Consider the following 24,378-nt stretch of genomic DNA (forward strand, 5'->3'; position numbering starts at 1 on the left):
CTAACAGCATAACCTTTCCACCCTTCCTATCCTTCCTATACACATTGTACTCCCCAAATTCCATTTCTGCATTCTTTATATCTGTGTGACACCATGTCTCTGATATCCCAACAATATCTGCTTTGATGTCTTGACCAACACCTCAAATTCATCAAATTTGTTTACCAAACGCTTAGCATTAGTGTACACACAAGTATACATGGTTGGTTTGGTTTAATGGAATTTTATTGGCACATGGGCAACAAGTATACTTGCACCTGTTCCTATCCTTAGCTACCTTAACACAGCCCATGTATTTACTTGTTACGCAATGACTTCCAGCAGTCTCTGAAATCCCCTGCACCTTGTTTTCCAGGCTGCTGCTCATTCCAGTAGAAGCGGTGCAAGAATCATTTTCACCTTTGCCAGCAGCTACTGTTAATCTGTTAGTCCGTGTATCCCCCCAAGTTAGACAGTTTTCCGATCTACCACTGCCTGCATAGCATTAGCAAATATTCTTGCACCCTTTCTATTTAAGTGTATTCCATCCCTGTAGAAGCAGTCTCTCCTGTTAACAAGCACAGGCCAGGCTGAGTAAAATTCTACACTTTGAGCCTTGCACAATCTCTCCATGGCCAAATTGATCGACAAGGCTCTCATCATATACTTCCTCCTATCGTGTTCTGGCAGAATTGCAGACACTTTCAAATTCAACCCTAACTCATGGCTTTTTTTCAAAATTGACCTGTACTTGTTAAGTAATTTAACTGGTCTCGTACGCTTAATATCATTAGTGCCAACGTGTACAACAATATCACCTTTTGTGCCCTTAAAAGATGATATCTGTTTTACAATGTCATCAACCTTTGCCCTTGGCAGACGTACCTGGTCCTATTCCACCTATCCTTTTTGTACAATATGTTCCCCGTTTCCCTGACAATAGAGCCACCGACAACAACTTGGATATTAAGCCTGATATACCATCATCAGTATCATAAATAAATACAGAAAGCAACAATGGACCCAACACTGAACCCTTGCGGATTCCACTAATAACATTAGTCCACAAAGAGCAGTGTCTATTGATTACCACTCTGTGTTTTCTCCCACACAACCACCCCTTTATCAATAGCAGCAATTTGCCTCCAATGTCACACTGCTCCAATTTGTGCAGCAGTCTGCAGAAGTGAGGCCATATGAGGTCACTCATTTGTGAATTTGCCAGATCCTCTAGCCTTTTGATATCACTATGTCGATGATGTGTTTGTCATCATTCCCTGTGGGTCAGGGGAACGATTTTTACGACACCTCAACTCTCTGTCGCCCTTTATTTAATTCATCATTGAACTGGAGTCAGGCTATACTCTCCCCCTTTTAGATACTCTTGTTCGGCACAAGGGCACATACTTAAAAACTTCAGTCCACAACAAACCGATATGTGCTGGCCAATTCATCAACTACTGGTCAGCACACACTCACAGCCACCTTCTCAGTACCGTGCAAGCCCTACTAACTCATGCCTGGACTCATTGGATGAAAGACGCAATGAGATTGTTAAAAATAAAAGCAGATGTGGCTATCCTACCAGTTCCTTAGATAAGTGTGACCTGCTCGACCCTTGACTGTGCAGCACACCTTAGGGCCTTGTCGCAACAGCTCTCTAAAATCTTACAGGCCCATGGGATAAAATACTTGCAGCTACCGTGCAGGAAGTTGTGGTCCCTCCTCTCAACAGTGAAAATGCCAATCCCCTCCCCTCCATTTTGCGAAGCAGTTCTGGGTAAAGTGCCTGCCTGGCAACCCAAAGGTCGCGGGTTTGAATCCCGCCTCGGGCTTGGATCAAAGTACTGCAAAAATCTTGGGAGGTGCATTATGGCCACAGAAGCCGATGCGCCAACAACTACCAAAAAAAATGCAAAGCAGTTCAGTGTACCGTATTTCCTGCTGTGACTGCACTGGCCAGTATGTTGGGGAGTCTGGCAGGAGGCTCCAAGATTGAATCTCCTAACATCAGAGAGTAATAGTAATCCGTTCCACAGATTCAGAACATTTAGCAGTCACAGAGCACTGACCGGGATAGCCAGGTGGGTAAAGTGCCTGTGTGGCAACCCAAAGGTCGCGGGTTCGAATCCCGCCTCGGGCTTGGATCAAAGTACTGAAAAAACCTTGGGAGGTGCATTATGGCCACAGAAGCTGATGCGCCAACAATTAACCAAAAAAAAAAAAAAAAACAGTCACAGAGCACTTCTGGTCTTCCCAGCACAACCTCAATCCGCTCCGCAACACTGAAATTATCGGCCAATCCCGGCACTACCGTCATCCCATCTGGTTAGAATCGCCCCCCATTTCCTGTTGTCAAGGTACCTTTGACCAAAATAAAGGAGGACACATTCATTCCATCATGGAAGCAATTATCCTCCAGAATGAAAAGCATTTCCACACGCTTCATACTCAGACACTACAGTCACAAGCCTCTGCTTCCAGCAACTGATTGTTACCTGCACCCTTGTCATGCATTTAACCTCGCATGACCACCATGGCTGGGTATTCTTTCTGGTATTCTTTATTTTATTTTATAATAACACTCATTCCCCAACTGAAGAAGAACTACACAAGTCTGAAAGCTTTTGGTAGATTTATTTATTTATTTTGTTTTATTTTTTTAATTTGCCTTTAACTAGTATTAAAGGATTTTTGCTCAAACCTTGTTCTTTCTTTATCCATCCCTCTGGTATGACTGAAGTATATATATTTTAAAATGAAGCCCAGAGACAGAGGCCCTTTCCAATTTATGCTTGCTTTTGCCATGTCTGTTTCTGCTGCTTTGGATTCCCAAGCAATCTGTGCATCTCAAATCTTTAGTGGCTTATAAATTTATCCCTTTAGGTTTTAAAAACATTTTGACTTTTCTCCTTCTCCAGTTGAAATATTATTTCCACCATTACAGTTACTGGTTAAACTATATTTTCCTTGCTTTCATTATATGTTTTATCTATTCAAAAAGACTGAAACAGTTATAAAAGAGATAATGACTGTATATGATTATGAACTAGGGCCACTGCAATTGTAATTGAAGTTGCATCATTTAATAATAATTAAAAAATTTAAATTTAAGTATACTATGGCCACAATTTGTTTTAGCATGCTTGAATTCAAAATTTTTAATTATATTAAAGTGATAGATAAACTTACAGTTAAGTGCACATCCATATTGCTGAAGTTTCATGTACTTAATGATTTTCTAAATTGAAAATGGAAGAGACTAATAATTTTGTCTCGTTTTTCAGTTGAATTAATAAAAGTTAATAAAATATTTTTAGAAAGAATAAAAAATATATATTTTTTTTAATTTTGAATATTTCTTTAAAAAATTCTTAAATGCATTTAATAAATATTGCAGTCTCTTAGTAAAAGGTCAAACATTGATATACCACAAGCAGAATTCAAAAACATTTGTCAGAAAAGTAGAAAGTTGCTGACTGTCAGACTAGACACCACTGTCTTTGTAACAATGGCAGTTATCCACTAGGCCGACCGGGCTAGCCGAGTGGGTAAAGTACCTGCCCGGCAATCCAAAGGTCGCGGGTTCGATTCCCGCCTCGGGCTTGGATCAAAGTACTGCAAAAACCTTGGGAGGTGCAATATGGCCACAGAAGCCGATGCGCCAACAACTACCAAATCAAAAAAAAAAAAAAAAAAAGTTATCCACTAAATAGTGCATCTGCAGTAGTTGATTACAGTTTTGCAATTATGCTGCAAAACTTTAATCAACTACTGTAGTGCACACATTTTCTGGTTGGCGAATAAAAACTTGAAGATACTGTATCCACTATCACCTGGAAGTGGTTTCAGGTTTGTATATCATATCCTCTATTAATATAATAACATTTTAGTTTTGTAAAGGAGGTGTGAGCCTTATAAACCTGATAGAGGTTTATAAGGCTCTGAGAGGGGGTTAGTAAAATGAATGAAGGTGAAAATTTCACTGTTATAAATAATTCCAGAATGAAAGGCCATAAATTACATGGACAGGCATAGAACAAATTGTAGGAAGTTTTCTTTTAACCAGCAAGTTGTTGATTATTGGAACAAGTTGCCTTCACAGGTAGTTGAGGCTGACAGTTTGAATAAATTCAAAGGTTAACTGAATAGTTACTTGTGTGGAGGGAAGTGAATAATTTATATTTTCTTATTTACTTTTTTTTTTTTTTGGGCTGGTGTGACTAAAACCTGTGGCTTTCTAATGGCTAATACTAATGCTTTCCTCTTGCATTAATATCAGTGATCTTGGTCTCCACCTCTTTCTGCCTAGTGATTTCCACTTGTCATATCAAATACATTACATTTAATGGCTGCCGTGATCTTTGATCAGAGCACCAATAGAAGAATCCCAAATAACTAACCTTCATGCAGGAAGTTTCCATGTTAATAGAACCTTTTCACAATCTAATTTCTCAAGCATTTTTTCTTTCTGTATGGATTTTAGCTTGCATCCAGCAATTCCTGAAAAGGGTGATAAATCCACCCCTCCAAACCAGTTATTGTCCCTCAACTCTTTCCAAAGTAATGGATAAATCCATAAATCTTTAAACTCTTACACTATCTTGAAACCCTCCATCGTTAATGATTTACATTATGGATTTCAGCATTATCAGTCCACTGGTAATATCATGGTTTATTTATCCCACATCATATAGAGTATTCATTTTTTGTATAAATTTCACAGAAACATTTAGAGGAATCAGAACAGTTGATCTCAACATTTCTGAGACATTTCTGAGGCTTTTGATCATGTTGGCATTAAGGTCTTCTAAACAAGTTTCCATGCTGTGCTCTCTCTCTCTCTCTCTCACCCTTGCCTATTTTTTGTAATTGGCTAGGAAATTTTCTCTCTTGCTGTATCCTGCATGTGATGGTAGATAACTCTCAATCTTCTAGCTTTGTCAAGTAATGGTGGGCTGTCTCAATGTCCAGTTCTTTCACCCACTCTTTTCCTCCTGTATATTACTGACCTTCCATTAGCTAGAAATCCTAGCAATACTTTTGCTGATGACATTGCGAGGCTGTCACAAACATTCTCAGGTATGCCAAGCTGTGCTTGCTACCCGGGAGCCGAAAATGCTGATGGAACTGATATTAGATCTGTGACTAAGTCATGGATCTAATTTCGGTGAAGTATGGTCAGTCTGTCACAGCCAGATGCACTGCTTGCACCTTCATTATCGTGGGACTGTTAATATCCCTGGGTATAACTCCCATGTGCAAGTCCTGAAATACGGCACCTAGCATATTGGGTATGACCACCCAAGTGCGAACCAACGTAAGCAGAGGTTGAGGTGTGTCACCCACATCACATGGAGGAATGCTGCCTTCTGTGTACCAGGCAGTACTACGTGGTAGATGACTCATCAACCAGTGCAATACTACCGCTTTGTTTATTGAAGGCTTGAGGTGATGGACCCCATGTTTAGTCTCCAGAGCAAAGCTCCAGCAACACCCCCATTTTTCCATAATGTTGATGCATTTTGAGGTTATGATGGGCATCATGACAAGAGCTAATCTTCATTACATTTCGAGGGCACAGCTCTAAAACAGTGTTCACAGGCCAGATGCTAGATAGTTCACCAGACCGAACCTATTGGTAACTCTCTAGGAGGCTTCTGGATCAGATAGTGACTGGAGAGAGTCCAAGTAGTATATGTGTTTGGGGGGGGGGTGCATTGTTGAAGCAACATTATGTCAAGGATCTGGGTATACTCTTACTATGTGTATGCCATATCCAAAAATTTCATTACTTCATACAGCATGTCCTCGCCACCTTTTCTTACTTCTGAATACAGTATGAATTATCAAACTAATAGAACCAAGTTATCTGCAAAGAGGTCTAAACCTTCCAAAAACTTCCTCGTTGATTTCATAAATATATGTGGTCTCAGTTCTAATCTCTGTGATATCCATTTCCAATTACAGTCCGTCAAACCTCATGTACTTTTTCTGACAGAATCCCAGTTATCAGTTGATTAAACCACTGCTCATCTCAGTTATCCGAATTATTCGATAATTAATTCCTTTCGCTTCAAAGGTGGTACTTGTGCATATGACTGTTGATATTCCCTGTCAGAGACTTGGTAATTTGGAATCTCCTCTTTTCGATCTTCTCTGGCTTAAAAACCCTCTACCACATTCTCTCAAATTCATCTTTTGCCTCTATCATTCTCCCAGCTCCACTAATCATGTGGAACTCTGACTTCCTCTCTTTGCAGCGTGACTTTCTCCAGTCCAACTTTCCTAACAGTGAGGTTAATTTCCTTGGTGATTTTAATCTTCTGAACTCAACCTGGTCGAGATGCTGAGCCTTCTGCAATTACTAATCACCTCGTACAGATTGTTCATTTACCTACCAAAATACCAGACAATCTTAACCATGCAGGCAACACACCAACATGCAGCCAACATGACTGTACTTAGAAGAGTTGTTTTTTTCTCAAAAATAACCCTTCTAAGTACACAGTCAAGGTGAGCAGTGCTCTAGTCACATCGGATCACAACTTGGTGACAGTCTCTTCTCCAATGGAGCCTTTCTCTCGTGGCCATTCTCAACCTTGTGTTGTCGGCATTACAAGAATGCAAAATGGGATGATCTGCGAGATTTCTTTTCTTCTCTTCCTTGGTCTGATTACTGTTTGTTTCAAATCTTCTAATGTCACCGTTTGCTCAGATCATGTTGGTGAAATTATGCTTATAGGGATGACATCCTTTATTCCACACTCCACCTTCAAATCTTGTCTTTTATCTAAACCTCGGTTTTCCAATAAATGTGCTAAAGCTGTTCAAGAGAAGAACACTACCTATTATAATTGGCTTGTTTTCAAATCTCCAGGTTCATTTTATGCTTACACCAAAGCTGGCAAGAATTGTAAAGCAGCTATTAATCAGCCCAAACTAGATTTCAAACAGTCTAAGAATAGCAAACTTCTTGTTCAAATTTTAGTCGAGCATTGTGGTCTTTTGCCAGAGCTATTTGGCTTCAACTTTTGATCATCATCTCTGTTCACACCTCTGTCAAAACCAGATGGTTCTATTGCTACTTCAGCCGAAGATAAAGCTGACCTGCTGGCATCCTACTTTTCTTCCATCTTGTGTATTGACAATTTTGGCAAACCACCTCCTGCCATTCCCAGTACATTGCATTCAATGCCTCCTGTGGTCTTCCATCAAAAGGATATTAGAAGGATTTTGAACAATCTTGATGCTAAGAAAGCTCCAGGTTTGGGTGATATTTATCCACCGTGCTCCTGAACTTACTCCTGTTCTGTCTCACTTTTTTTTTTTTTCACTTTCTTATTCCAAGATGTTTTCCATTCTGCTTGGAAATTTGCTCACATCCAGATTCCTCCCATCCAGTTGTCATCCTATTGCACTTCTACTCTTTCTAAAGTAATGGAGAAATCAATTAACTGCCAACTCTTTAACTATCTAGAAACCTTCCATCTGATCAATGATTGCCAGTGTGGATTTTGTCAGTGTCAATCCCTGGTGATATTCTGTCTTATGTTTACCCATCTGTGGAAAAATTAACTGGAAAATATTGGTGAATCTCAAGCAGTTGATCTTGACATTTCTAAGGCTTTTGATCGTGTTTGGCATAAAGGTCTCATATAAGCTTCCATCTTGCAGATTTCTGACTTTCTGTTTCATAATTGGGTATCCAGTTTTCTCTCTGATCTTCTATGGTTGATGGCAGACAGCTCTTTGTCTTCTAACTTCTCCGCTAATGCTGGTGTTCCCCAAGGTTAAGTCATTTCTCTCACTCTTTTCTTCATGTATATTAATGATCTTCTTCCATTGATTGGAAATCCTATCCACAGTTTTGCTGATCTCCGGGTAATTGACCTGTGGGACAAAGGTAACTTATTTGATTTCAATCCTTCTGAAACTCAGTCCTGTCTTATATTTTGCAAAAAGAATTCTGCTCATTTTCTTATCTTCAACGGCACTCAGATTTCTAAACAATATCCATATCTCTATTTTTGATTACACTGATTTCTAATCTCTCTTGGCATAAGCACATTACAAATATTGCTTTGTCTGCATCTAAAAAACTGGGTATTCTCTTTCCCTCTTGACATTATTTTTTTCCAAACAGTTATTCTGTAGAAATTGCAAATCCACCCTACCATGAAATGTTCCCATTTCTGCAGCAGTGTGCCTCCAAAACCTCTCTCAGGCTTCTAGATTCCATTCAAAAGAGGGCAGCTGGATTAATTAATGACTCTAATCTAACAGAGTCCCTCCACTCTGTCTCATAGACTTTCTATAGATGCTTCAATGGGCTCTGTTCTTCTGAATTGGCTTTTGTAATTCCTTCTCTCTCTCTCAAAATGGTTCGAACATGTGCTGCAACCAGTCAACATCTTTTTACTGTCCAGCTTCAAACTCACAGAACTAACATTTCTTCTTCCTTTATTGATTCAACTTCCAATTTCTGGAACACCCTTCCATATGTGTTTCCTGAAAATTATAATCTACAGAAGTTCAAGTCTAATGTCAGCAAGTATCTTCTAGCTTCTCAAACTTCAACCCATGCATAGTACTAAGTACTATAAGTTCTAATACCTCTCTTATTTTAAGTGGACTTTAGCATTAGTAGAGGTATATGATGCAAGAAAGCAAGCTTATACAGCATCAGCCAAAAAAAAAAAAAAAATTTCCCATTTCACCCATCTATTTGCTCCAGATGTTTGTCTAGTTCTGCCTTCAATTTATTTAAGCTGTCAACTTGTATGACAGATGGAAGTTTGTTCCAGCAACCAACCACCCGCTGGCTAAAGGCAAATTTCCACACACCTATTCTACAACTGTCTTTCCTCAATATGACTTTATGTCCTCTCAAACGATTAATCTGGACAAGAGGAAAAATCCCATCAGCATTGAGCTTGCTCAAACCATTCAAAGCTTTATACACCTCAATCAGATCACCTCGCAGGTGCCTAGTCTCCAGACATTGTAATTTGCAAAACTTAAGCCTTTCTTTGTAAGAGCAACCCTTTGTTCCATTCACTAATCTTGTTGCCCTTCTCTGTCCTCGTTCCACTAGCTCTACATCCTTCCTAAAATGAGACCTCCAGACCTGTATACAGTACTCAAGGTGCATTGAACAGCTGCCTTCATCAATAATTTTTTCCAACACATCACAACATTTCTCTGCAGCTGCGGAATCGACACTGGCAACTTCACTGCATAATTTAATGTTTTGAAAACCAGTGCGATGCTTGAACCTATAAAACCACCTGTTGCTTGCCACGAACTTGACTTTGGGTTCGCCGTACTTATCCTTAATATCTTCATAAATACTTCTTGCTTTTGCTTGAATGGCCATTAGACTCAGGAGCACTTTCTTCTGATTGGTTGGTTGGTTATTTGGTTTTTAGGAGCATTAGCAACTAAGGCCATATTGCTCCGTGAATATGCGGTGGTCATTCCCTGACCTTTCCGCATCCTCCGTATTTGGTGGTGACGGGCTCGAACCCCGGTCTAATCAAGAAGCGTGTGCTACGCACTGCTGCTCCTTCCCACCTGGCTACGGAGGCGCCACTTTCTTCTGAATCTGATTTTTCCATTCATATTATTAATAGCTGTTCCATCTTCAGTATAGCACCTGAACACTGTTTTGTGATCACTGTTGATCTTAAATGTGTTGATCCTTTGATATGTTCTTTTATACGCGCACTGTCTTTTAAAATACTATTCAGTGTTGAAGCAGCAAGACCTAATTTCCTTGTAATAGATGACAAACTTTGTCCTGCTTCGTACTTCTTAATCATCTTCATCTTCATTTCTAAATAAATTTTGTTTCATTTCCTGGCACTGCCAGCACTTTCACTTTCGTTGGTCCCTTTCCCTTCATCATTGTAATAGGAATGAAGAGAAATTTCTGAAAATTTGTTTTTTATATGATTGAAGATTTCAGTGAAGCGGAACACATTCCGCCATAATACCTTGATGTAAAAACCTACAGAATTCCACTTATCGGGATTACTACCCGTTTATAATATATTGCACTAACAGAAAAGCCGAACACCACTGGCATTCCCCTCCCAGAATAACTTCTTATGTGTAAATGTAGATGCAAAATACTCATTCATTTTGTTAGCTACCTGAGCAGATCAAAAGTTGAACCATCAATATGAAGTGGACCAATCTGATTCATCCCCTTCCTTCTAGAGTTTACATACATAAAGAACTCTTTGCTGTTTTTCTTTGCATCCTTTGCCAAAGATTTCTCGCAACCTGACTTTGCCTGCCTAACCTCCTTTTTACTTGATTACAGACCAGCTTATATCTACCATAGGATTCTGTGCCACCTGTTAATTTATATGTATCCCGTGCATTTTTCTTCTCTGCCATGTGTCGCATTAGCATTAGAAGAGGCATATGATGAAAGAAAGCGAGCTTATGCAGCATCAGCCAAAAAAAAAAAAAAAAACCCACTTCCATTTCACCACTCCATTCGTTCGAAATACCCATCCAGCTGAGCCTTAAATTTATTTAGGCTATCAACTTCAACAACAAAGGATGGAAGTCTGTTCCACCAACCAAACTACCCGCTGGCTAAACGCAAATTTCTGTACATCTATCCTACATCTGTCTTTCCTCAATCTGAATTTATGCCCTTTCAGGTGATTACTCTGAGCAAGAGGAAGAATCCCATCAGCATTAAGCATGCTCAAACCATTCAAGGCTTTATACACCTCTATCAGATCACCTCGCCAGTGCCTAGTCTCCAGACACTGTAATTTGCAAAATTTAAGCCTTTCTTCGTAAGAGCAACCCATTGTTCCATTCACTAATCTTGTTGCCCTTCTCTGTACTCGTTCCAGCAGCTCTACATCCTTCTTGAAATGAGGCCTCCAGACCTGTATACAGTACTCAAGGTGTGGCCTGACCATTGCCTTATACAAGGGGATAATCACCTCCTTATCCCTGCTAGAAAAATTCCTGTATATCATTGACATGGCAACCATGAACTACTCTTGCAAACTGTCTGCACTGCTCAGAAAGCTTCATATCTGCCTGCACAATTACCCCCAGGTCCTTTTCACTCTCTACCTCTGTCAGTGTAGTACCACACAGTTGATACCTTACTCTGTGGTTACTGCTTCCCATATGCAGTACTTTACATTTGTCAATGTTAAACTGCAGTTGCCACCTCTCAGCCTATCTACTCAACTTTTCTAGATCCTGTTGCAGCAGCGTACTGTCATTAGTGTCATTAACAACTCTGCCGACATTCGTATCGTCTGCAAACTTGGACATTAAGCTTGATATACCATCATCAGTATCATTAATGAATACAGAAAACAACAATGGACCCAACACTGAACCCTGGGGGACTCCACTAATAACATTAGTTCACGAAGAACAGTGTCCATTGACTCTCTGTCTTCTCCCACTCAACCATCCCTTTATCCATAGCAGCAATTTGCCTCCAATGTCACACTGCTCCAGTTTTTTGCAGCAGTCTTCCATGTGCCACAGTATCAAAAGCCTTTCTAAGATCCAAATATATGATATCAAAATTATTCTTTGCATCCAGTTCCTTTGTGACTACATCATAGTATCCAGTCAAATTGGTCAGACAAGACTTTCCCTTAGCAAACCCATGCTGTGTCCGAGCTATAACTGAAGTCTTGTCTAGATGATCCTGCAATCCTTCTTTAACCAGTGTCTCCATTAATTTTCGTGGAACAGAAGTTAAACTAACAGGTCTGTAATTACCTGTGCCTCCCTTTGATCCTCCTTTGTGGATTGGGGTCACATTTGCACATCTTCAGTCCATGGGTACCTCCCCTGAGTCCAAGGAAGCTCTCATGATTATGGCTAAGTGTTTGCTTACTTCCTTTGCCGCCTCCTTTAATATAGCTGGATAGATTCCATCCACCCAAGGTGCCTTTCTTATGTTTATCTTCAACAATTTCTCCTCCACTTTACTCTCAGTTATTACAAGATTATCTAGCTTACTGCCAGAGTTTAATACACCTCTGGGTTTAATACACCCCTCCCTGAATAACTACTCATGTGAATGTAGATGCAAAATATTCATTTAGTTTGTTAGCTATCTGAGCAGGATTATCAACAGTGAAGAGTATGATGTGGATTTTCCTTTCATTTTCTGGATTTTGACTCAGATTGCCTTTGTTGTGGTTGAACAGGTGGGTACCAGATGTAGCCAAGAAGTCTAGCAATAAAGTGCAGCAAATGCATTTGAGTAGCCTATGGTTCAATCACAAGACTGTTAATTACGGTTATTGATTGTACATATTGTGAAAAAGGATAGGCCACCACAGCAGAGCGGTCAAGCATGTGGGTACAGATGTACACATGCTTTCAGTGCCCATGGTTCAAGCCTATACAAGTACTAAATATGATGATGTTCTTGTATTCACCCTATCTTAGGAATTCCTCTGACTATATATGATCATACAGGAGCATAAATAAAAAATTTATTTATAAGCCAGATCTATGATTCCTTTTGGTTCTGATGGCGAATATAGCATACCTTTGCATGTACACATTCAAAGGCTAATGAGATCATCCATGGTAGGAAACTTTGGAATATCCTGCACACTTTGTCTCAAATTTATTTGGTGCTGTGCATTCTACCATGGTTTTGGAAATGGTGGAAATCAGATGGATGTCCTTGGAATTGCAATTGCAGCTAAATGGAATATTTTCTGTGATGTATATGCATCCTTGATAGGCCCCTGAATGACTGCAGTGATGTCGAAACTCTACTGGATGTAACTCTACTGCAGTGATGTCAAAACTCTACCATATTTCACCATATTTGCATATATTTGAAAAACAAATTTAAAGCTTTTACTCATCATATAATCCTTTCATTGCTACTGTCACACTCATCATTACTGATGTTATAGTCTCAACTTTCACTTTCTTCAAAGAGTGATCATCTTCAGAGCCATCTAAGGGCAATGCCGATACCACATTTCTTGAAAGGAAGGCATATCAACTGTCTTGTGTTTCACTAACTCTTGCTAATTTTTCACCCATTCACGTTCACTGGGAAATTGTTGGTCATTTTGTCTTCCCAATGGTGTCAAATCTAGATTTGGTGCCGCCACTTAGTCCACTCCATGTGCAAAAATTGAACTTTTTAAAACCTTGTTAAATGATATGTCCAATGGCTGCATTTCTCTAAGGCTTCTTGCAATTCCAGAAGACCTTAGAGAAATGCAGCTATTCACACAGAGCTATCTCAGCATGTTTAATTCAGCAATTACCCTTTTTGATGCCTCTATTGCAGTGATTTGAAATGGCCATACAGTACAAGGCTGTCCCTAGCTACGGTTAGAGATAAAGACATCACTGCATGCACCTAGTATACCTTCAGACCATAAGATGCAGAGGGATTTCAGGCAACACTTTTAAGGGGAAAAAAATACATCTAATAGTCCAGAAAATATGGTTTAGCTAGTTTCCATCATGTGAAATTAGGACAGGCTGATACTGGGTGAGATCTGACCATATATAGTCATACAGGAGCATAAATAAAAAATTTATTTATAAGCCAGATCTATGATTCCTTTTGGTTCTGATGGCAAATATAGCATACCTTTGCATGTGCACATTTAAAGACTAATCAGATAAGACATGGTAGGAAGCTTTGGAATATCCTGCACACTTTGTCTCAAGTTTGTGTCAGAGCTTCTACCAACAATTGGCTGTGGTGATGAGATCACTTTCTGATGTGCCTGAAGAGACCTGTTATAACAAAGGGGGACTTTCCCTATTTCTGCTGTTGCCTTTATTTCTGTCTGTATTCGTAGCATTTTGTTGAATGAGAAATTCTTCTATGAATCCCTTCTGTTTAGGTGTCAAATTATAGGGACTCTGAGATTGAGGATCTAATTTTCAGTTTAAGAATAGAGTGCAACTGCCTGTCATGTTGCTGCCCTTTCTTATGACTTTAGCACGCTGCTGTTTATTAAGAGTAATGTAAAGATAAAACTGCAATTTATGTCACTTAATTGTGTGAACAACTTAATTACCTTGTTGATGATATTTCAAAAGGAGAGGGAAGGAAAGTCAGTATGGAACAGAGGGAATATCTCATTTAAGTTGGAGAGGTTTTAAAACTTTAATAGGTTAAAAAAATCAATTTTGCACTCTTGCATAATACAGTAGGAATGAGAAAAACAGTCATTGCATCAGAAAGACGTTATATCGATCATTCATAAAATCAGCAACAAAACAAGTAAAAGTTTGAAATTTTAATGTAATGCTACTAATACAATATCGTATTATCTTATTTATAACATGTGCTACAATATTAAACAAGAAAATTATGATTGTAAATTTTGCATTGATTGTAGAGTGCAGTAAGGTTACAATTAAATTGTAAATTTCATTACACAGACTACATACCTAACAAGAGAAATGTTTCAAACTTTAAAATAATCTGTCAAAACATGCTGTTTCAATGGTAGAGCATGTTTTAAAAGAGAATTACAAAGTTGTGCAATAGCAGTTATTTCACTTTCACAGTTAGGCTGTGCTTGAAAAAAATCAACACACAAGTTCTAATCCTTGATGAGCATTTTTCACTGAAACTTCTTGTTCAACCACAATAGGTTCCACATCTTCATCACTACAAATTTCAGATTCCAGTACATCTGCAATGAGCTCCTCTTCATTTGTGCATATCCTGAAACATTCAATGTCTGCATCCACTTCTGCATAATCTTTGAAGCTTAAGTTTAGGTGAAAACGCACAAGCTCAAATATTTCTTCCATTTATCGGACTGTTCTTCACAATTAATAGAGGAAGAAGCATGTGAAACTTCACACATTGCATCATTAAAGGTGGTAAATCCAGCATTTTTGAAGCATTTGGCAATCACTTTTTCATCAACTTCATCCATCCCATGCTGAAACACAAATACATTGCATGCAGGATATCAATTTCACATTGTTTTTTGCTTTCAAGACATAGCACAATTCTGTTTAATAGCATTCTTCAATAGTTTTTCTTAAACGATTTTCCTTTTTCACCACACTTTTGAAAGACAAGCCATAACGAGTCTTAAATTTCTGGAACCATTCATCTGATAAGGCAAGTAGAAGTATTTAAAACTTGTATGTGTACTGCATACAGGTTTTAAAGTCTCATTTTAGGAAGGATCTGTTCTCTTATTGCAAAGAAGAACAAGATTATTCAGGGGCTTTTCCTTTTCTCTTTCTCAGACAATGCACATAAGGGGACATAAATTTAAATTGAAAAAGGAGTTTTAAGTTAGATTTGCAAAAAAATTTGCTTTTAGCAAGTTGTTATTGATTGCTGTAACAAACTTGCATCTGGTGTTATGGAAGTGAGTAGTGAATAAATTTAAGAATGGATTAATCAGATTATTAGAGGGAATGGACAAGTTGATATGAGTAGGTGGTTTTTTTTTTTTTTTTGGGCTGATTTTGTATAATCTTGTTTCCTTGTATCATATGAAAAAGTATAGAAAACATTGCACTGCATGATATGTAAGAATTAATTGGTGAACAAATATAAAATAACTGCTCAGAGGAGCATATATTTTGATTTATGATAAAACTCTTGAAATTTGAAAACAGCTAGTCATTAATAAAATTGATATTTTACAAACATAAAATACATGTACAGTAAACCAACTTTTGGGATATTGATAGGTATGCCAAATGTTGAGGCAGCTCAAAAGAGTCTTTTATTACATACTAGCAATGTGGAGGCCCTCTGCAGGAAACTGTGAGGCATTCAATTAAAATTAGAATAATTTATTGGGTTTTAAAAAAAATAGCAGTATACAAATCTCTTCCCCCATCCTCTCTCTCTAGCATCAAATAAATGTAGTGCTTGCATGGCATCTATTAATACAAAAAATAATAATAATAATAAATAGATAAAAAAAACCTCATAATTTGCAATGAAATAAAGTACATCATTGCTTCAGAAAATACTGTTAGGAAAGATACAAGTGAAGATTAGATTTCACTTTCAAAATTAAAAAAAAAAAAAAAAAGGAAAAAAAGTGGCATCTGTCAGCTACAACACAGCTAAAAGGTTAAGTGATATAATATCATGATGTCTTATCTTATCTTCCTTCATGGATTAGGCGATCTGTCTGTTCCGATCTCAAAAAGGTCTGCCCATCTTTTCTTTGGTCTTCCTTTTGGTCTATATGCATAAGCTAATTTAGGGAATCTATTATCTTCCATTCTTTCTACACGTTCTTTCCATCTTTGTCTATATTCTATAATTTTTCCATTAATTAAGTAAATCTTTAATTCCTTTCTAATATTTACTTTTGGTATTTTATCTAATTTTGTACATCCTTTAACATATCTTAAAAATTTCATTTCTGCAGCTTGTATTCTTTTAATGTCTCTTTGTTTCAGTATCCATGTTTCAGAACCATAAAGAAGTGTTGGTATTGCCATTACTTTGTAAAATTTCAATTGTGTTTCTTTCCTTGTTTTCTTAGCCAGAGTTCTTTTTATTGTTCCACATATATTTTGAAATTTCACCAATTTCTGGTTCATATCTTCTTCAACATCATATGTTATATCACATTCTAGATATTTAAAATGTTTTACTTGTTCTAATATTTTATTGTCTATAACTATTTTTGTTCTCACCGTATTTTTCCCTTTAAAAGCCATTGTTCTAATTTTCATCGTTGATATTTTAACTTTATATTCTTCTGTTATTTGGTTTAATTTAAATACTGCTCTTTGTAAATTATCTTCACTATCTTGAATAATTACTTGATCATCTGCAAATATCATGATATATGCACTTAAATCATTCTCTTATAACAGTCAATGATTTTTTTTCATTGCATTCTCAATTTTAATAGGAGTGGTTTTATACTGTTGAATGTATTCCTTGGACTCAGGAGAGGTCCTCATGGACTGGAGGTGTGCAAATGTATTACTAATTCATAAAGGGGGTTCAAAAGGTGACACAAGTAACTACAGACCTGTTAGTTTAACTTGTGTTCTGGAGAAAATAATGGAATCACTGATTAAAGAAGCATTGCAGGATCATCTAGACAAGACTGCAAGACACAGCATGGGTTGTAAAAGGGAGGTCTTGTCTAACCAATTTGATTGGATACTATGATGTGGTTACAAAGGAACTGATGCCAAAAATAATTTTGATATCATATACTTGGATATCAGGAGAGCTTTTGACACTGTTGCACATGGAAGACTGCTGTATAAATTGGAAAGGTATGGCATTAAGGGTAAGTTGCTACAATGGATAAAGGGATGGTTGAGTGGGAGACGACAGAGAGTGGTAATCATTGGACACTGCTCTTCGTGGACAAATGTTATTAGTGGAGTTCCCCAGGGTTCATTGTTGGGCCCATTGTTGTTTTGTATATTTATCGATGATATTGATGAAGGCATCATGAAGGTTTGCAGATGAATTGCATCATCTGCAAACTTGCACACTTAATGTCCAAGTTTGCAGATGATGCAAAGGTTGGCAGGGTTGTTAACGACAGTAAAGACAGTATGCTACTCCAACTGGATCTAGATAAGTTGGGAAAATGGGCTGAGAAGTGGCAACTGAATTTTAACATTGACAAATGCAAAGTACTGCATATGGGTAGCAATAACCAAAAAAGAAACATACTAACTGTTTGATACTACACTCAGGGAAGTGGAAAGTTAAAAAAACCTGGGGGGTAATTGTGCAGTCAAATATGAAGTTCGCTGAGCAGTGCAGATGGGCTGCCAGGACAGGGCATGGAGTCTTGTCAATGATATATAGGAATTTTGCTAGCAGGGGCAGGGGGGGTGATTATCCCATTGCACAAGGCAATGGCCAGGCCACACTTAGAGTACTGTGTACAGGTCTGGAGGCCTCATTTTAGGATGGATGTATAGTTGCTGGAATGAATACAAAGAAGGGCAACAAGATCGGTGAGGGGAACAAAGGGGTGTTCTTACCAAGAAAGACTTAAGTTCTGTAAATTGCAGCACCTGGGGAGTAGACACATGTGAGGTGTTCTGATTGAGGTGTATAAGGCCTTGAATGGGTTGAGCAAGCTGAATTCTGATGGGATTCTTCCTCTTGCTCAGACTAAGAACCTGATGGGGCACAGTTTCAAATTGAGGAAAGATAGTTGTGCGGAAATTTGCCTTTAGCTAGTGGGTAGTTGATTGGTGGAACAAGCTTCCATCTTTTGTTGGGGAAGCTAATAGTTAATAAATTTAAGGCTGAGCTGGACAGACATTTGGAATGAATGGAGAGGTGAAATGGGAGGGTTTTTTTTTTTTTTTTTGGCTGATGCTGCATAATTTCACTTTCTTGCATTATATGTCTCTACTAATGCTAATGTATGAAGGTGAGTCAAATGAAAATGCAAATTAATTTTTACCAATAACTGATAGAGTAGACTCCCAGTTATCCCGGGGTGGCTAGGAAATAAATTTACCTGAATAATAAAAATCCCATATAATCTGCAGAACGAAAGAAAAACTTTTAAATGTACCATGTAAATTTATTTACATACATCATGTATTCGTGTTTATAAAAGTATACTATAGTGTGAAAGGATTTGATATAAAATTTAATTCAAACAGTTTTTTGAAAAGGAAAACAAAGAAATTTTTCTTCCCTTGATTTGCTTTGTTAAAAATGTTTTACTATTTTGTATTTTTCGACTATAGTTTTTCACCTGATACTTGTTTTCAGGGCATGTCCATGTACCTTATAGTCGAATAGCGACTCATTAAAGTTGGCACTTCATCACCTTTTCTTGTTTATAGAAAAGTTGAACTTCTTGTTCATAAAAATGCACATGGACTCAAAATAAAAATAAAAAAAAACCTTGGAGAAGAATGTTAAAATTAACCGTACAGTAGTAAAACTATAGGATTACTGAAATATGACTGAGTGAGCTAGTAGACAGAAAGTAAATGTGAGGATGCAGTTCTGAGAAATTCAAGGGTTTTGTATAATGGATCATTACAAAATGTAAAAAAAAAAAAGGGCGCCTCCGTAGCCAGGCGGGAAGGAGCAGCAGTGCGTAGCACACGCTTCTTGATTAGACCGGGGTTCGAGCCCGTGACCACCAAATACGGAGGATGAGGAATGGTCAGGGAATGACCACCGCATATCCCGGAGCAATATGGCCTTAGTTGCTAATGCTCCTAAAAACCAACAACAGTACAAAATGTAAATAAATGACATGCAACAGATTCCCCATATTTCTTTTTGTTACCTGACTTAGGATGACATGAACTCCCATCATCCATAAATATCCTGATTAATCCACAACCTAGTTAATCTGCTTTCACATAAGCAAGAGTTTATTGTACTGTATTTTTCAAAAAAAAAAAAAAAAAAAAAAAAAATTTATTTTTTGACTATAGTTTTTCACTTGTAAAAAATCTGTGCATCGGGTTTTTTGCGACCTTTCCATAAGTCTTTTTGGTACCATTGTTCGAAGTGCAGTCTCCAGTGTCATTGTCTATAAAGAGTCAACATCTTGCTGGATCATTGTTCAGTCTTTAAGGAATGTGAAAATTGTGGATGATAGTCTAGGTAGACCCCTCCCACCTGACTGATATTCACATCCCTGTGTATTAACAACTATTAGATACCAAACTAATCAACTATTAGATACCAAATTAATCAACTGTTAGATACCAAGGCCCCCCTCCGATGGCATCATCTGCCAAGATAACATCTTTGACAACAGACAGACAGTTGTTCTGTGTGTAACTTGACACTTACACACAGAACAATTTGTTCTGTGTGTAAGTGTCATTTTACAAAGTTTTTCTTCCTTTGTGGTAATGATCTGTCCATCATAACTAGTGGAAACATGGTTTTTGACTTAATTTATTCCCTACATATGAGTTTCTGTTGGAAAAACCATCCCACAGTGTTACCTAACCTGCTGCACATCACTGCACACATACTGGATAGGCAACATGCTCCAATCAGTGGGAGTATTAGTACCAGTCTGCAAAACTGCACCCATGGTTGCATGGTATTTAAATTAAGAAGATTGGAATCTTGTTTTCACTTGATTCACCCTCATATAAATAGCAAATAATATGCAAATATAAAGGTCTACCCATTTTATTACAGAGCACATTAAAACCATGGGAAACTGAAAATATGACCTAAATTTTAACTTAAAGACATTTCAAGCACACTTATAACATGACACATAAATACTGTGTGTTGGATACAATTAAAAATACTTAAATGAATTCAAAAGTGTCAAATCTATGTCGAGACACATACCCAATATCTCTAGAACTGACTTGATGTAAATGATATGGCCAGGAGTGAAAATGCATTTAAAATATGGTTACTAATTTAGATGCTGAACAGACATGTACAAAATAGCTAAAACTTCATTAAGTAAAACTTCTAAAAAGACTAGCTTCTATTAATATGATTAAGACAAACATGAATTTTCCTAATGGCAATGAAATAAAAATATGAGGCTGGTTTAGAAGTTTTAGTTATTCATGAAATTTTAGTCACTTCATCTGTATTTCTGTTTGACATCATAAATTACTATAAAGTGTATAACCATATTTTATATTTTTGCACATTATGTCATACCGAGCAAATTTGGATTGAGTTTGTCTCAGTTATATTATTGATAAATAGCAAATGATATACCATTATGAGAAGCAGTGTAACCTCCTGTATCTTGGATATTAACTGTATAATTCTTTATATACAAATGATTTCCAAGATTTCTATTCTCAGAATATCCCAAAAATTTTTACTGGATTCCCTAAATATATCTGTTTCCTCCATTCCTTCCTCAGATATATAACAACATCCAGTCATCAGTAAAATTGAATTATTACAGTGGATGCCACTTATTGTGATCACTTTGGGACTCAGCTAGAGTGATAACAATAACTGAAGAAATAAGAATGTAGCTGTACAGTGTTGTTCATTGATGTAGAGTGGAAATGTATACATAAAAAGGCTGAAATGGACAGAAAGAAAACATTAAAATCAATCACTAAAAAATACTTTTATTTGACTGTCATAATGTTTTTTGTAAATCCATACAAGCCATTAAAAACAAATCAAGAAAATATTAAAATCAAGAATTAGAAAAGGGTTAATGCTCTCGGTAAAATAGTCACATCATCATCATTACTAACCTACACTACTTGTATAATGCGCTACCTGAGCAACAGCTCATCCGCACATAAAATTTTTAATCTATAATTTTATCCTTAATTGATCCTTTGTTGTGTGTCCCCCCCCCCGACGAGTCAACTTCCAGGGAGACGTCACCGCCTCTGTCTCGGGGAAGGCTGATCTCTACTAGCTATCAATGAACTCTTGTTTAATGGCAAACATAAAAGCATTTATCTGCAAACAATTATGATTCTTGTTAGCAAACCCAACAATTTGTATTTTCTAATTTTATAATTCTGTCATAATTTATTCCCTCTTTTTCCTTCCCCCCCCCCCATTTTTTATGTAAACCAGTCACATTAGTAGGAGTACAGATACAGTACAGTGTACTTTTTTTTCACAGAATAACAATTGACAACCATAAAAACTGTATAAAGCAACATCAGTAACTAGCCATGCAACATGTCAGAGTCCAAGAACAAATCAGGATGATACGTAATCACTTCCACTGCACGTGCATTAACCACAATATGGCAGAACAGTGATAATACAAACCAGAGCACTGATTACAATGAACAGATTTTTTTGTGTATCAGCATATGTGTGTTCTGTTCTGGACTTCATAAAAGTGATAACATTAAATGAATGATGACATATCCATGATCACAATAAGCGGTGTGCACTGTATAGTCAACAAGTGAAACTTGCTGCTGCTTATTTGGTACAACTCTATATATTTATACCATTTTTAAAACTAACAAGACCACTGTTGTAGCTGTAGCTTAGCTGATTATAAATATATATGTGTATTTACTTTTCATTTTTTTTTTTTTTTGTAGACTGCTTATAGTTCTCATTATTTTTTCTTTTCCTGTGCTGCCTCTTCATCATAAATCAGCCGCAGTTCCACTGGAAATGCACCCTCCATTCCTCCGCGGCCATAATGTTGTCAACTGGTGGTACATCTTAGCATCTACACTACAGTATACTTGAAGTTTCTTTTCCCTGTCCTCTTTTGTTTTTTTTTCTCACTGTTTCACTTAAAACAAGATGGGCAAGCCTGATGTGTGTGTGTGCTGCAGCGTGCACCTCCTAGGTAGAGCAGCATTACTTCTCCAGAAGGCACAGCAGACTAACAGTTAGCTGGTGAATTGTTAACTGCTTTGCAGTATAAGTGTATGTGTGTCATTTGTATTCATGTATACATTATGAGAACATTGTGATAGAGATAGGTGTCTACTCTGTAATCATCATTGTTTGTGTATTGTGTAGTGTTATAACTAGACTGTTCTGTTACATGTTCAGTTGTCTTGTGGATCTTCTGTCTTAAGCAACTGCAATATCCTTTAAACTATATATTGATGGCAGCTCTGAACTTTCAGCACCTATTTTCAGAAATGTGTACCATACTGTGAAGCAGTGCATATTTAGACTTCAAAAGATTTATCTGATGAACACATAAAGGAGATACACAAATGTGCAGAACAAAAAAAAAAAATTGTTAATACTGAACTTGTTAAGAATAAGAAGTGTATGAAGAATTAGGTTTGCTTTCAGAAATGTGTAAACTCTGTATACTTATCTTCCATGTTTAGAAAGTGTCTTGTATATTTTTTCTCCTAAAGTTACAATATTGTAATTTTATTATTGTTGTGCCCTTTAGCCTATATGCGCAGCTTTTAGGGTCTTGTTATCAAATGCATTGTTAGTGATGTAATACATCTCTGTGCTAACATATTGTGGCCATTTCTGAAGGTTTACTTGAAAATAACACTGTGGTAAACTGAAGTGCATTGTATTCTCAGTTTCTGTTTGGGGAGTGGAGTGGAGTTGGGGGAGTGAGAGAGGGAGAGAATTATATGTAGATATTTATGCCAGAGGTTTAGTTAAGCTTAATCATAGATATCTTTGTTTTGTTGAAAACTGATGGATACAGCTAAAAATCTGAGTAAGGACAGTTGAGTACATCAAATAAATGTAAATGATTCATTTACACACACACAATATCTATATATAGGTAATAACTTTTGTACATTGCTGTATTGTATTGTCATAACTACAATTGCTTCCTACAAGTAAAAAGAAAAAAATAAATAAATAAAAAACTATGAAACGGTAATTGTAACTACAAAATTACAAAACCAAGAATTGGGGAAATGTTAAGGATGTATCCTTCATTGGATTTTGGATCACTTAGATTTAAAATAATTATTTTAATAACTTGAGTGTTTTATTCTGATTGGGCTGCTGCTGAATCTTCACAAGGAAATAAAATAATATTTCTTGTCATAGGTGATGTATAAAATTTAATTTCACCAAAAAAAATCATTAATGGATTAACCTTTATTATATTTTCCCCTCATTCTGGCATATGAATGAATTACTACAAAAATTTGTGCAAGGGATTAATAATTTAAATATTTTTGTCTGTATAGGCGGCCTCTACCCACAGTTCCACCACGATTACCAGACAGACCCCAAGTGCCTGCCAGGCCTAGTTAGATGTTATTTTAAGGTGACTCATTTGGTGATGTGAATTTCCAGGATGTGTAAAGTTTCACTTGCAGCCTAGCACTGTATATTTTTTCATTAGACTGCATTTGTATTGTAACAAATGTAAAGTGTCAGAAATATGAATATAAATTGTAAATATTGTGTTTTGTTTGCTGTTTACATATCTCTTCAGAGAGGAAATTTTTGTTTTTGTATTAATTTTTCTGTATTTTTTTTAATAAGAAAATCTGCATTCATTGTTGATAGGGCAGTTTTATCAGTTATGTATGCATGCATTTACCAGTATACAGAACTGATAAATTGTTATGGAGTTATGTTCAGAACAGTACTTCATAACATGCCATAATGATCTGATACTTTTTATATAAGATAATTCTGTGTACATATTGCATAATATCTGTTAACTAGAGGGATTCCTTTATAAATTATATGAATTTTAAATTAAAATTTTCCACTACAACTCAGTGCTTGATTTGGTAATATTTATAGAAACAAAATGTGCATGTTTATCAGTAATATTTTTATTTAAATGCTGTTTAATTGGTATTGTTAAAGCTGTTTATAGTTAATATTCAGAAAGTCTTTACATCTGTTAATGTAGGTTTTTTTTTAACTCTTTCTTGTATATTTTCTTGTAATTACTGAAATATACTCAAAGTAATAGTAAAATTATGTGAAAACTCATACTTTTTTTTTGTTTA

At 36.8% G+C, this 24,378-nt stretch overlaps 1 protein-coding gene across 5 annotated transcripts in view; it reads left to right on the plus strand.

The window, feature by feature from the left end:
- Positions 1-24,103, plus strand: part of LOC150087731 (dynamin-like) — a 465,630-nt gene extending 441,527 nt beyond the window's left edge. For 3 of the 5 annotated variants that reach the window (XR_016546724.1, XR_016546723.1, XM_090369184.1), the window contains one exon: positions 22,062-23,702. Coding sequence is in view for 3 of the 5 variants with exons in the window: in XM_090369184.1 (XP_090225310.1) it covers positions 22,062-22,107 (46 nt within the window). In the remaining 2 variants the exon portion in view is untranslated. Of the gene's footprint in view, positions 1-22,061 lie in introns of all 5 variants that reach the window. The other 2 variants (XM_090369182.1, XM_090369183.1) reach the window with 1 other exon arrangement.
- Positions 24,104-24,378: the final 275 nt, after the last annotated feature.

The sequence above is a fragment of the Mastigoproctus giganteus genome, chromosome 3 (assembly GCF_048544385.1).
Source record: "Mastigoproctus giganteus isolate SK-2022 chromosome 3, ASM4854438v1, whole genome shotgun sequence".
Taxonomy (NCBI): domain Eukaryota; kingdom Metazoa; phylum Arthropoda; class Arachnida; order Uropygi; family Thelyphonidae; genus Mastigoproctus; species Mastigoproctus giganteus.